The sequence below is a fragment of the Dunckerocampus dactyliophorus genome, chromosome 11 (assembly GCF_027744805.1).
Source record: "Dunckerocampus dactyliophorus isolate RoL2022-P2 chromosome 11, RoL_Ddac_1.1, whole genome shotgun sequence".
Lineage (NCBI taxonomy): Eukaryota > Metazoa > Chordata > Actinopteri > Syngnathiformes > Syngnathidae > Dunckerocampus > Dunckerocampus dactyliophorus.
The window spans coordinates 948065-962638 of NC_072829.1; the positions used below are offsets into that span (position 1 = coordinate 948065).

General features: G+C 43.7%; 1 protein-coding gene across 2 annotated transcripts in view; it reads left to right on the plus strand.

Moving 5' to 3' along the window:
• The window catches only part of mcf2a (MCF.2 cell line derived transforming sequence a), a 28029-nt gene extending 18596 nt beyond the window's left edge, over positions 1 to 9433 (plus strand). The window contains exons 19-29 of one of the 2 annotated variants that reach the window (XM_054791789.1): positions 861 to 953; positions 1051 to 1143; positions 2012 to 2137; positions 2212 to 2433; positions 2508 to 2600; positions 2926 to 3004; positions 3091 to 3154; positions 3779 to 3879; positions 3989 to 4086; positions 5125 to 6038; positions 9389 to 9433. In XM_054791789.1, the coding sequence (XP_054647764.1) occupies positions 861 to 953; positions 1051 to 1143; positions 2012 to 2137; positions 2212 to 2433; positions 2508 to 2600; positions 2926 to 3004; positions 3091 to 3154; positions 3779 to 3879; positions 3989 to 4086; positions 5125 to 5127 (972 nt within the window). In that variant the 3' untranslated portion in view covers positions 5128 to 6038; positions 9389 to 9433. The other variant, XM_054791790.1, reaches the window with a different exon arrangement.
• The last annotated feature ends 5141 nt before the right edge of the window (positions 9434 to 14574 follow it).

A 14574-nucleotide genomic window follows, 5' to 3' on the forward strand; every position in this document is an offset into this window, starting at 1 on the left:
GTAGTGTCTTAATGCATAATAAATAATAATAATAATACAGAATACGGTTAGAAGTCCAGTCCAATCCTTCCACAACAGGAGATATGCAATGTTACATATATCGGTATCTGTTGATATTGGAATCGGAAATTACGAGTTGGACAATATCAGCAAAAAAGCCAATATCGGATATTCCTAATTCTAATGATTATGACACCCTGAGATGGGTCACTTAATATTTTTTTCATACAGTTTCACATTTTAAAATGCAGTCGATGTCCTGGTGGTAAAAACTTCCCAAAACCTGCCATAAATACATTTTTTTGGACATTTATTTTCCACTTAAAATGAGTCCATTTTTTAAAAGTGCTTCCACATGAAATATACACATCACATAGTTTTTCATGTTTTGGGGATTTTAGCTCCAAAAATGCCAGCATGTCGACATCACGCTGCTGTTTTTCTGTTGGAAATATACCAAAAAATGCTTTCTCTTATTATTAGGCCCCAAGATGGGTCAGTGATTGGCTGCCATATTGATTTTCATGCGTTGTTATTTTTTTCTATATTTAGATTGAAAACAAAAACTCCCACTCGAGGTCGTCCGTCCCCAAAACTGCTGTAAAACTTTGATATATGTTCATGATTGTTTTTCTTTTAGAAGTACTTAAGCCTGAAAATCTTATTAAAAAAGATCATTTTTCAGCTGGTTAAATAAAGGAAAATACATGAAAATGAAAAAACTCAAAAGTGTGTATTTATTTTACTTGCACGTTATGGAACATCAGCGGAGACACACACGTATCATTTGTGGCGTTGCATGTGGCTGACAAGGTCGTTTGTGTGCTCCACATGACAGTTTGTGTGGTTTGTGTCAGCAGAAGGAGAACTTCCAAATGTACGAATGCTACTGTCAGAATAAACCACGTTCGGACGCTCTGTGGCGACAGTTCTCTGACTGCGCCTTCTTTCAGGTCATTTCTCCTTTCCTCGCTTTTTTTACCAGCTATTTGTGCGTATTCTCACTTATGTCTGTTTTACTGAAATGATGTATTGGTCTTCTCTGTGAAGGAGTGTCAGAAGAAGCTGGGACACAAACTGGGCCTGGACTCGTACCTGCTGAAACCCGTGCAACGCCTCACCAAGTATCAACTGCTGCTGAAGGTACGGTGAAAGATCCCAAATATAATCCTCATCATGCTTAATTCATTTGACTTTCCAAGTCAACAGTCTTAGTGCATTTTCTTAGTATATTATGCATTTTTATTCGTATTATTATTATTTGTATTATATTTTTTGCTTTTTAGCTTCTGCTGGATTACATCTGTTTGTCAAATGTACCTAATTTTAATTAATAGTGAGTGCTTCTATTATCACTTGAGCTGTTTTTTTAAATGTTTTTGTTTTGTCAGTTCAAACTACACTATTTTTGCATTTTTGTATTTTTGTATTTTTATCATCATATCATATCATAATACCATCTCATCGTATCATATATATGTTCTCATATGTATCATATCATATACCGTATAATATGATATCATGTCAAATGCCGTAGATATCATATAATCAATCATATAACATCCCAGATGGGAAGATAACATTGAAACAACGTAGAATCTACGTTGAACTGTCAACGTTACATCATTGAATGAACGTCGGACTTCGGTGTTGATTTAGCATCAGTTTGCACCCGCTGCTAACATTGCAACAAAGTCGATGTCCTCACCATAGATCAACACAATTTCAATTGTACTTCAACTAATGTGAACATTGAAACAACAGTGAAATTTCAACATCAACCATTCTGATGGAAAATCAACATTGTTTCAATGATACCTTGTCTTGTCTGGGATCGCATGTATCGTATGATGTGATCATATCAGTCATGTCATGTGTCATATCATACGGCATGTCGGATATCATTTAATATTAATGGAGCAGATTTGTACTTGCTGGTTGGAAAATAAGTGTTATTATTTGTTGGATGTCTTGCTGTGTCCCGTTTGAGCTGCTGTGGTTGCGCTCTTAGGAGCTGCTGAAATACAGCACAGACGGCGAAGCTTCCTCTGAGCTGCAGGGGGCGCTAACAGCCATGCTGGACCTGCTCAAGTCAGTCAACGACTCCATGCATCAGATAGCCATCACGGGATATGAGGTGAGGCAGGTAGCAGCGGGCGGGGAAAGTGTGCGGGTTCCGGAGAAGTACCACGCAGGTGCTCTCGCCCGCAGGGGGACATTTGCGAGCTGGGCCGCATGTTGATGCAAGGCTCCTTCAGCGTGTGGATCAGCCACAAGAGGGGTCCCACTCGCATGAAGGAGCTGGCCCGCTTCAAGCCCATGCAGAGGCACCTCTTCCTCTATGAGACGGTGCTGCTGTTCTGCAAGAGGAGGGAGGAGCACGGAGACGCCTGCGATAAGACGCCCTCGTACGGCTTCAAGCACTGCATCAAGGTTGTTATCATCTGTGGTAGCGATGTATGAGAATGCTATCTTATGGTGTGTCAGCAGTGTGTGTCTCTGTGCAGATGACTGCTGTGGGGATCACCGAGAACGTCAAAGGAGACGCGAGGAAGTTTGAGATCTGGTACAGCGGCAGGGAGGAAGTCTATGTGGTTCAGGTAACCACAGTCGCATCAGATGCTTCCTTCGTGGTCACACAAGTCCCGGTCCAAATGTCATGTATGCTATCATGTATCATACCCGAGTCCCAGGTCCTTAGCAGAAGCAAGTAACCATTTAGAGGGGGAGCAGTCATAAAGTAGAAGGTCAGGCATCACGTATAACATGTGCGTGGTCTGGGTACAGCGGGGCCGCCTCTGCATAGCTAGGCTGTGAGATTTAGCCCGTTAGACGGAGTAGTCGGGTAGGGAGGGGCTCCTACTTCTTGCGCACAAACATCGAGAAATGGGTGAAGAAAGTGGACTGTTTGTGTCATTCTGCCAGGCTCCCAGCGTGGAGGTGAAGACGTCCTGGCTCAGCGAGCTACGACGAATCTTGACCAACCAGCAGAGGTTACTACGAGGTCAGCACTGTCCTTGTGTACTTTTCACTTTGAGTGTGTCATGTGACTGCTTCTATTGCCTCCTGCTCTCACTGTCCTCCTTCCAGATGAGGCCCATCAAAACGGACAACTGGTGGAGCGCATGCAGCTGTCTCCCCCGCCTTGTGACAGGTCAGTGGCCATGTTTGATTGGAGTATACCAGGTATAACCACACCTTCAAGTAGCATCGTGTAAACACGCCGGGTGATGGTGACACCGCATAGACAGAGTCCGAGGCTTTGTGTGTGGGCGCCGGGGGGACCTCTGTCAAACTGTCCCTTCACCCACCCCCTCCCTGCAGGGGCATGCGGCCATCCAGAGGGGGTCCGAGGGGCTGCCTGCCGGGGCTGGTCTCGGCGTCATCTGACGTGTTTATGTGTCTACGGTCCCGGAGCCCCCGTCCCCGAAGCCCCCGGCAACGGCCACCTTGTGTGCGCCCCCGCCGCCACCGCCACTGACCCGCCTTAAAGCTCAGTGGTAAACGTAGCCAGCCCGTAATTATTTCCATCATACGCTGCATGAGTCCAGGAGCCAGGTTTCACTTCATGCTTGCTCCTTATTTTTGTCATGAGCGCTGCTGTTTAAAGCAAAAGAAGTCATGGCTCCACTTGTATGGCTGCGGCATACAAGTCAGTGTCCATGAGGCCATCTGCAAGCCATCATGCAGCCCATCATGCTGTCTGGCTGTCTGAGTGCAGCATAGGGCTTCCTCTTTAATGACACCCTGTTGTTCTTGTTGTTGTCATTCTTGCCAGTAAGCAGCAGAGGGCGTCGGTGAGCTCAGAGGACACAGAGTCAGGGAGGAGCAGTCCAGATGGTCAGCGGCGCTCGCCAAAACGACAGCTAAATCGCAGGAGTGCGTAAATATCTCGCACAACACAACCAAGAAGATACTTTGTGGTTTCTGTCGTAATATGAGCCCCCAAAAAATGTATTTGTCCAAACTAAGAAATGTTATCAAACAGGTTGGCCTGGAGCTCATCACTCAGTGAGCGTTAGCGAGGGTCTGGAGGAGACCAGTGGCATCCGGGACCACCACTCTGATGCACAACTGGTCAATCTGGTGAGCCCCCTTAAGCAGCAGAGCATTTTTCTTGTCAAAACCTGAGGTGCGTTTCATCCTAGTGCCCCTGAAATGACCGCTGGTAAGCCTGAGAGTTCTTTGCCCTGAAGTGCCGTGTTGAACTTCCAGTGAGAGCGCGTGACAGTGATAACACCAAATTTAACGAGTCACATGACCCCGGGGAGGAAAAATGGCTAATTGGGCCCAATTAGCACAGTTTAACATAAGAGCGTACTCACTTTTGTTGCCAGCAATATCGAGCATCACTAACTCCGACATTTTCAAGCATTTCAATGAATGTCTTCTGAAGCTAAATGCAATAAAATGTGTGGTTTTTTCCAAACATCAAACAAATGTAATGGTGTTGTTTTTCTACTATAGTTTTTTTTTTTAATGTAACAGTAAAAACTTTTATTTTCACAACAACAAAAAAAACACCGTAAAAATGTAAGTTTTGTGTGTGTTGCCTATTACACGGCACATTACTGCAATGAACACATATACAGTATTTAACGCTGGAGTAGTGCAATTTCTACTTGCAAAAGATGGCAAAAAAAATACAGTTTTAGGGCCTTCATTCATTCATTCATTCATTCAAGTGCATTCATTTACAGTGTAGCAATGCATTTGCTATAACAAAAATATGCAAAAATGACTGCTTTAGAAAGTAAATTGATTTAGGGTTTTTCAATGTAAAAAAAACATATTTCCAATAGTTTTTACTTTACAATCATTTACAGTATTGACAGTATTTCACTGTGAAATCTACTGCCTTTTTTTGTGTGCTAATTGGCTTGTGTCATTAAAATGCATTGTAGCATACGCACACTACAACTCCCACAATGCTCACTGCTCTTATGGCCCATGTCAAGCGTGGGTGGTCTTTGGATGGCAATGCACTTTTGATATGCTACTAAAATGACACTATTGCTCCTCATAATGTTACTTTATTCTTGTAAAATTACTGCTGATTTTTCCATTTTGTTTTTTGGGTTGTTTTTTTTTTTTTTTTACTTTTCTTGTTAAATTCTTTTGTAGTGAAGTGTAGTAGTGCAGTGTTGTAGTGTAGTAGTGCAGTGTTGTAGTGTTGTAGTGTAGTGTTGTAGTGTTGTAGTGTAGTGTTGTAGTGTAGTAGTGCAGTGTTGTAGTGTTGTAGTGTAGTGTTGTAGTGTAGTGTTGTAGTGTTGTAGTGTAGTGTAGTGTATTGTGGTAGTGTAGTGTTGTAGTGTAGTGTGGTAGTGTTGTAGTGTAGTGTATTGTAGTAGTGTAGTGTTGTAGTGTAGTGTAGTTTGGTAGTGTTGTAGTGTAGTGTAGTGTTGTAGTGTAGTGTAGTGTTGTAGTGTAGTGTTGTAGTGTATTGTAGTAGTGTAGTGTTGTAGTGTAGTGTAGTGTTGTAGTGTAGTGTAGTGTAGTGTATTGTAGTAGTGTAGTGTTGTAGTGTAGTGTATTGTAGTAGTGTAGTGTTGTAGTGTAGTGTAGTGTGGTAGTGTTGTAGTGTAGTGTATTTTAGTGTAATGTAGTAGTATTGTAGGGTAATGTACTGTATTGTAGTGTAGTGTAGTAGTATTGTAGGGTAATGTATTGTAGTGTTGTGGTGTAGTGTAGTGTAGTGTAGTAGTTTTGTAGTGTCGTAGCGTAGCGTAGCATAGTAGTGTAGTGTTGTACTGCAGTGTAGTGTAGATTTTGCAGTGAAGTGTTTGATCTGAGAAGTATGGTTGCCTGAAAGGGTGAAAAAGCACCATAATTTCATTATTTGTTATTAAATATGTGCATTCTTGTTCATACAATCTGTGTGTGTGTGTGCGTGTGCGCGCGCATGTGTGTGTGTGTGTGTGTCAGTCTCCGGGCAGATATCGGGCCCTTGCTGACTGTCTTCAGAACGGACCTGACAGCGTGGCCATCGCATGTGGTGATATCATCCAGCTGACGTGTGAAGACAGCAGAGGTGGATGGTGCGTCTTCCAGCACACACTTCAACATTTTCAATGTCCATTCGTATAATCATCTGATATCAGCATAAAAATGTGATATTGGAGCGGTATCGCTTTTTCCGGTGATATTGACGACTTGACGACGTGTGATTGAGACCTCATCAAACAGCAACAAGCTTGCTAGCTCAGTATGTCAGCGGCCTGGCGTTATGTCCAAGTCCTGCCTTCGGCTGTAAAGCTGCAAAGCGTTATTTAGGCGTCTTCCTGCTTCCTACTTCTAATATCATATTTCGTCTTTATTTGTGAAATGCACCCAGTGGCATCATGTGTTCATTCATTACACGACATGTGACCTGACATTAGTTTCCATTCCATTCCATTTTCCTCCGCTTATCCGTGTCCGGGTCACGGGGGCAGCAGTCTCAGTAGGGAAGCCCAGACTTCCCGGTCCCCGACCACCTCCTCCAGCTCCACCGGGAGGACACCAAGGCGTTCCCAGGCAAGCTGGGAGACATAATCCCTCCAGCGTGTCCTAGGTCTTCCCCGGGGCCTTCTCCCGGCTGGGCATGCCCGAAACACCTCACCAGGGAGGCGTCCGGGAGGCATCCGGACTAGATGCCCGAGCCACCTCAGTTGGCTCCTCTCCATGTGAAGGAGCAGCGGCTCTACTCTGAGCTCCTCCCGGATAACCGAGCTCCTCACCCTGTCTCTTAGGGTGAGACCCGCTAACCTACGAAGAAAACTCATTTCAGCCGCTCGTATCCGCCATCTTGTTCTTTTCGTCATGACCCAAAGCTCATGACCATAGGTGAGGGTGGGAACATAGATGGGGGGGTAAATTGACAGCTTTGCCTTCCGGCTCGGCTCTCTCTTCACCACGACGGTCCGGTACAGCGACCGCATTACTGCAGACGCTGGACCTCATTCCCAACCCGGAGGGAGCAATCCACCCTTTTCCGACTGAGAACCATGGCCTCGGATTTGGAGGTGCTGAGTCTCATCCCAGAAGCTTCACACTCAGATGCAAACTGTCCCAGTAAACGCTGCAGGTCACAGCCCGATGAGGCCATCAGGACCACATCGTCTGCAAATAGCAGAGATGAGACCCTCATGCCCCCGAACTGGACTCCCTCGACACCTTGGCTGCTCCTAGAAATTCTGTCCATTAAAATTATAAACAGAGATCTTGACATTAGTTTGAGGGAAGAAATCCTACCAATATTAGTATTGGTTGATAATATATCGGTATCTGTAATGAAGTGCTGGACAATATTTCCTAGGTTCCCAAAGTGGGGTTCGCCAATTGTCATAGTGGGTACATGAATAAAAATTCAAAACAAGTAGCGCCTAACACTCACAATTACGAGTGCGTCTGAACAGAGCAGAAAGAAGGAAGGAGACAGAGCATTGCTCTGTGTGAGCTGGATGAACAAGTGATGATTATGTTGTGCATGAAGAGAGCTTCATCTTAAAGATTTCATTTATGTTGGTGTTCCATTCCCCCACTGTGTGTGTATGTGCGTGTCAGGACAAGAGAGTTGAGATTCCCCCCAAAATGAGGCTTTATCACTGGTTGTATGTACAGTGGTACCTTGGTTAACATCCGCCCTGGTAAGCACATTTTTTGGTTAACGTCCAAAATTTGTTGCTAAAATTTTGCCTTGGCTTGCATTCGCCCTCTTGTTTAGCATCGAAAATCATGACTGCCACCAGCGGTAGTTATTTTTTTCTTTCATTTCCTATATTAAATGGTAAGGTACATGTTTATCAGTTCCAGAACGTTGATTATTTAGTTATTTTTTACATTTTTGCAAATTGCGGTTGCAGGCCGAATAATGTGTTTATTTTGTGTTATTTTGTTAATGGATGTTTTTATAGGAGTTGTTTTTCCAACAAATCAAGGTAAAAGTGATGTTGAATGTTCAGTCGTCCATTCCTTTATCATTTGTCATTATTTTTGCATCATTTTCTGCATGTGAAACTGTAATTATTGTCTATAAAATGTATTTTGTGTTAACATTTTTGGGTGTCTGGAGCAAATGAATGGAACGTTTGCTTTGGTTAGAGTCCGTTTTGGTTTGAGTTGGACATTCTGGAAGGGATTAATGACGCTAACCAAGGTATTTTGGATACTGCTTTAACGTGTATTTGCTATCAAATGAATATGTAGACTTAAATCATAGAAATTGCGAGTGGACAGAAGTGAAGCTCAAGTTCGGCCCGTTCAAACGGAAGGATCCCAACAGTGGCCCGAAATTGAAGACATTTAGGACCAATACTTATCTACACTGCTCAAAAAAATGAGAGGAACACTTGGAAAACACATCAGATCTAAACTGGGGGAAAAATGATGTTGAATATGTTTCCTGATAATAAGTGGGTGATGTATTAGTAACAAAATGATGCCACATCATTTGATAGAAATGAAAATGAATTGTTTGGTCAGAAACATTCACACCAGTGGTCTGCTGGAGGTCATTTTGTAGGGCTCTGGCAGTGCTCATCCTGTTCCTCCTTGCACAAAGGAGCAGATACCGATCCTGCTGAGGGTTGAAGGACCTTCTACGGCCCTGTCCAGCTCTCCTGGAGTAACTACCTGTCTCCTGGAATCTCCTCCATGCGTCCAGGTACCACAGTGATGCCCTGGTCCAGATCTGGGAGGAGATCCCCCAGGACACCATCCGTAGTCTCATTAGGAGCATGCCCCCACGTTGTCAGGCATGCGTACAAGCACGTGGGGGCCACACAAACTACTGAGAATCATTTTGAGTTGCTACAATGACATTTTAGCTAAATGGACCAGTGTGCTGCATCATTTTTCCACTTTCATTTTTGGGGTGTCTTTGATTTCCCCCCTCTATAGGGTGATCATTTTCATTTCTATCAAATGATGTGGCATCATTTTGTTACTAATACATCACCCACTTATTATCAGGAAAGATATTCAACATCATTTTTCTCCCAGTTTAGATCTGATGTGTTTTCCAAGTGTTCCTTTCATTTTTTAAGCAGTATATTTACCAGGGCTCATGTCAAACTTTCATCAAAATTTGACCATGCAAAATGCATGCCATGGCTGAGATCAAGTGGGGGGAAAGAATGTTCTCCTCTCATTCCGTGTGGAAGTGGTAAGTTTTTGGCTTCTATAAAATGAATAAAAGGAATCACTGGTATATGGGATATCAGCTAGGACGCCATTATCCGCATCTCTAATTAAAAGCTACATTTAAAAGCTACTTTTGTAGCAACATTTAAGATGTCCCTCAAATAATCCTAAGACTTTTTTCCCTTCATCCGTGCCCCCCCCCCCACCACCACCACCACCACCACCAACACACACACACACACACAAACACATTCCATCCCCTCAGGTTGGTGAAGAATCTGAGTCAGCACCAGGACGGCTTCATTGCGTCTGCCAGCCTGCACGTGGCCATCAGAGGGAGCAGTCGAGCAGGCTCGTCCAGACTCAGGGGTAAAAGAGGAACAGAGCTGCATGAGAGATGAATTATAACATTCATGTTCCTCTTCAATTCTGCTTGTTTTTTCTTCCTTGCAGAAACGGGGAGGGAAAGAAAGCTCAGTTCTCCTTAGCCAGAGGGGGCGCCAGTGAGCCTGTTGAAGTGACACCTTTTGATGACCTGTGTGTGCATTGCTACTTTTTGCTACTTGTGTAGAGCTCATGTCCTCGCAGCGTTGGACTGACAATCTGCGCCGCTGGTGGTTTACTTCCATTCTTACCTTTATTTTTTAAGAAGGACGCAGCACACAAAGACTGTTTGGGAGTGCCGTGTCTTCCTGGCTGCTTTTTGGTAAACCTCCATCAGGTGTGTGGTTGTCTGATTAGTGAATGGATTCTCATGCAGGACTGGGATTACACCCTAAACAGAGTTTTTAAAATATATAAATATATCTATACTGACCTCTATACTTTGGACACAAAGACAATCAAAAAAACAAACTGTCGCTCATTTCTCAGCCCAAACCAAAATACTGGACTTTTTCTACAAGAAGATGGCATTGCTAAAAAATCATAGCGCTGACTTCATCAAAGGGCTGTGATGTCAATGCAGTACCGGTGGGAGCCACTAGAGGGCACACTTGATGTGCTGGGATGTATGAAGCAGCCTCCACTTCAAGACATCTCTTCTTCTTGTCAGCATTTCTGTGCTTCATTTCTAAGGGAATTACGTAACTCTTATTTCCTCACGTGCTCTTCCATAAGTGCCAAAATGTGGTTTTCATGGGGTTGTTTCATCTCGTACTTAGGTACTTCACAGTATTTCTCAACGTGTACCAATGTTTTAAAAAATGTACAATTTCCTGCCGCCCTGCATCTTCCTCTCTTTGAGTGGTTTTAGTTTATGATTCATTACAAAGGTTTTCCGGCCGACAGCTTCTTTTTTTTTTATTGGTCCTTGGCATATTCAAAGAACAAAATGATTTCATAATAAAATCTACACACTCATCAAAATGTTAAGAGCAGTTGAAAAATGTGAAGAAAGTACATGTTGCACTGTTGGATCTTAAGGAGGTTCTAACTAGAGCTTCAAAGAAGACAAACAAAGAAGCATTCAAGTGAAATAGGCTGTTCATCAGCTGATAAAAAAAAAAAACCCTGAAACCCCCTAAACTAGAAATAAAATGTTGCAATAAATTCATGAGGTGAAACATGGCTGTGGTCGTGCTTGATGCCAGTGTTTCCAGGAGGCTAGTGGGAATGTTGCTCCAGGTGCTGAAGATGGCTTCACTGTCTGGAACTCATGTCCACTTTTGTAAATCCATCCCCAAATGTTCTCCATTGGATTTGGATGAGGGGAACACGCAGGATGGTCCAAAAGAGTGAAGTGCAGCGTTGTCCTGTTGAAAAAGCCAGTCATTACCACACAGACGAGGGCCTTCAGTCACGAGGGATGCCCACATACATCTCCACATAGCTGGCTGCCGTTTGACGCCCCTGCACGACCTGAAGCTCCATTGTTCCACTGAAGGATCATGATGGTGGAAAACATCTCAGGTTGTCATGCCAGTAACGTTGGAAGCCATCAGGACCGTCAAGGGAGAATCAAACCTTCTTCCACCTTTCAATGTCCCATGTTTGGTGCTCTCCTGCAAATTCCAACCTTGAAGGACACAAGGCCTTTGAAGATGTTGTTTCTTCTTTGGCAGATGACGTCTGATGGTTATTGGACTGCACTCGGCACCAGGAACAACCTTCATTTGGGCCGAGGATGGTCCCGTGTCCTGACGGACAGCCAATGGGATCCTCCGGCTCATTTTTTGGGTCTACCGCTGGACTTTTTTGTTCCATGAGCCTCAGGATGTTTTTGTTCAGTTGAAATGAGTGTCTTACTGCGTCCAACCTCAGCAGCAATGGTGGCTGCCAGAGAGAGGCCTTGCTTATGCAGCTCAACAATCAAAGACAGAAAGCTTTGTTGCCTTTGCCATCAAGAGATGATGACAGAGTGAATACCTGACACTACATCACATTCAATCCACATTTTTACCAACATTTAAAGGCTGTGCTCTTCCACTTTTGATGAACAGCCTATTTCACTTGAATGCTTCTTTTTGTCTCCTCCATTTCTTCTTTTTGCATTTTGAAGCTCTCCTTAGAACCTCCTTAAGATCCCACAGTGCAACATGGACATTCTTCACATTGTTCAGCTGCTCTTACCATGTTGATGAGTGTACAGTCATGTGCGTGTATATATTGATGTCACGGCAATAACGTTATGTATTTCAGTACGTGTGGGTCCCGGGGAGGAACCCAACTTCTAATTTGGGTGCCGGGCTGACAAAGCTTGGGAAAGCCTGGTCGAGAGAAAGCAACATTCCTGTGGTATGAATGCCACATTGTGTTAACTAAACAAAGTTGATTGTGTTTGCAAGGCTAACTGGTCGTTAGAAAACAACTTCCTTGGACTGGTTGCCGATCTTGACTCGACTAGAACCCTGTGTTTCATTGGTGAGACATGCTGTACGCACATGGATGGCTTTTTGCAATGACCGGTGCCACGGTCCAGTGACAGTGAAGAGCTGACTGCCGGGGTAATCCAAGATATTTCTGTGTGATGTCACGGCTGCACACAGCTCAGCAGCAATAACATGGAAGCGGTGACAGGCTAAGCATCTAACACGCTGAAGAAGTGCGCCTACTAAGACGTAATGTAATGTGGTGGGGGCAACCCGGCAATCCCTTCCAGGACCAGTGTTGACCGTCTATGTTAAGAGTGGGCCTAAAACGGCACCGGCTTAACCGTAAGGAGCTTAAGGGACTATGTGTAACCTCGCACATGGGCACAACGAGGTAAAGCAAATTCAAGCAAAACAGCAGGATAGATGGTATTTAAAGACGTACGTCAACCCCAACTCTTGGAAGAGACTGATTTAGGCAAGAGGCTGTGTGATGTTTTTTGGGCTAAGTGAGGACGTGACTTGGGTTTGGTGACGCCTCATGTGGTGAACTGTGCGCTAAACAAGGAAAAGGCTTGCTTTGCATAACAATATTCAGGCAGAGTGGAGGCTCTTCCACTTATAGGAGCTGCACCCTTCCAAAATGAAGGGTTTGCGTTCAACGTTTCTAGAATTGTCTCAAAGTGTCTCCACTCAAGCGCTCAGATTGCAGACCAGCGTCCATCCTGCTTTAAGGAGATCCAAAGCCTTTGCTGAATGGAAGCCAAAATGAGCTTCCTATTCACCTTTTCATTATCTTTGACTGTCAAGGTGTCAAAATCTTCCACAGAATCCACCACACTCATTAATCAGTCCTTAGCACTTGGCTGAAGAAGTGTGAAGATCCTACGCCAGTTCAGCGGCAGATTTACCTCAAGAAGCCTTGTCCCAAATCAGCAAGTTGATGCTCGGGGGGGATTGCAGGTGATGGAATGTGGGTCCTGACCCCGAGGCCAGGTCAAGACATATAGACAGCCAACGTTCGCTTCACTGAGCAGATGCACAGCACTGTAAGCGGATCCAATACAAGACCTGCATCACAAAGTCTGCCTACATTATGTTCACAATTCAGAAGTATTCGTTGAACAAAGCGTTTTATGGCTTTTCCGTATTACTGCATCATACTGAGGGATCCATCCGTCCGTCCAAGACAGAAAATGAGTGAGAACCAGTGCATTAAAGTATTCATACTGACGGTGATGATTTTCCAAATGAAGATGATTTCATTGTATGTGATCCTCAGCATCAACACAAGTAAGCACCTACTGTACATCTACACTATGTATCGTAATCATCCCTTTGCTCTTGGAAGATTAAGACTTTTTCATATGATTTCAGACTTTTTTGCTCCTAAAATGATGACTTTTTTCTCCACATCACACCGTCTTTCACATATTTGAACTTCCATATGTTTCTTTTCAGTGTGGTGGTCGCGCTCCTCCATAAGAACCATCAGCCACCATGACCAGTGGAATGAATTGGCATGCCAGTGATGCCAACACCATCGTAGCAGTGGCAAAGTCTCATTGTTTTCAAGGCAGTGATGACATCCACGCTTTGGAATATGTGCACAGACTGCACACGGCTTGGTGGAGGAGCCATCTGTTGCCTTGGTTGCCATGACAACCAAATCCAACTAGTACCACTCCACTCCTTCAAAGAAGCCCTTGAATGTGCACGTAATAGTCCATTCACAAGGCGGTCATCACGGGACAAGATTTCTCGTTCATAAAAAAGCTGTCTCGTTGGCACCAGGCCTGGGACGATAATTCATTCATGAGCTCATCACACAACAAATGAAAAGGAAGTGGCTAATATATTGCCAAGTGCACGCGTGACTGTTATCCTCCAAACGGGCACGCTTCTCAGTCATACAGTCTCTTTGTCTCGGTGGGTGAGGGGCGGGGCCGCTAGCATACACACAGAGGAGTGTGACGTAGTAGAAATGCAATTAGTAGATTGCAATATATTATAGTGAAGCACAATAGCTTTTCTTTTTTTCAAACTGATACCGATAACTTTCTGCTTCGTTCCAGAGGAGAAGCCTGGCGAGAGGTGAGTGAGTGAAGTTGGAGTTGTGGAGATGTTCATCTGAAATCATAGGAAAGAGAATGACTTGCAACGCTGAGATGTGATTTTTATTTGTATTGTTTTTCTTTTTCAGACTGCATCTTTCCACATCAACAAAAAGCAAATGCTTTATGAAGAACAGAACACGTATAGAGCTGCATTTATAAATCATGATGTTTCGCTGCCACGTTATCAATAAAAGCAAGAGGAAAGTTTCCTTCCTTCCTGAAGAGCTACGCTCTATTTTCCCTCTGACACGCATGACACATCACACCTCATATTAACACTTTATTCTCATCAATTCACCACTTTATTTCTCTGATATTTAGGACTTTTTTCTTGTAAATTTAAGGGTTTTTTTCCTCTGAAATTTATGATTTTTTTTGTAAATAAAAAAAAACCTCTAGTACATTTACGACTTTTTACTCGTAAATTTGGAGGGTTTTTTTCTCGTAAATGTATGATTTTTTTTCTTCTAAATATAAAACCTTTTATTGTAAATATACCACTTTTGTCCTGTAAACTTACGAGT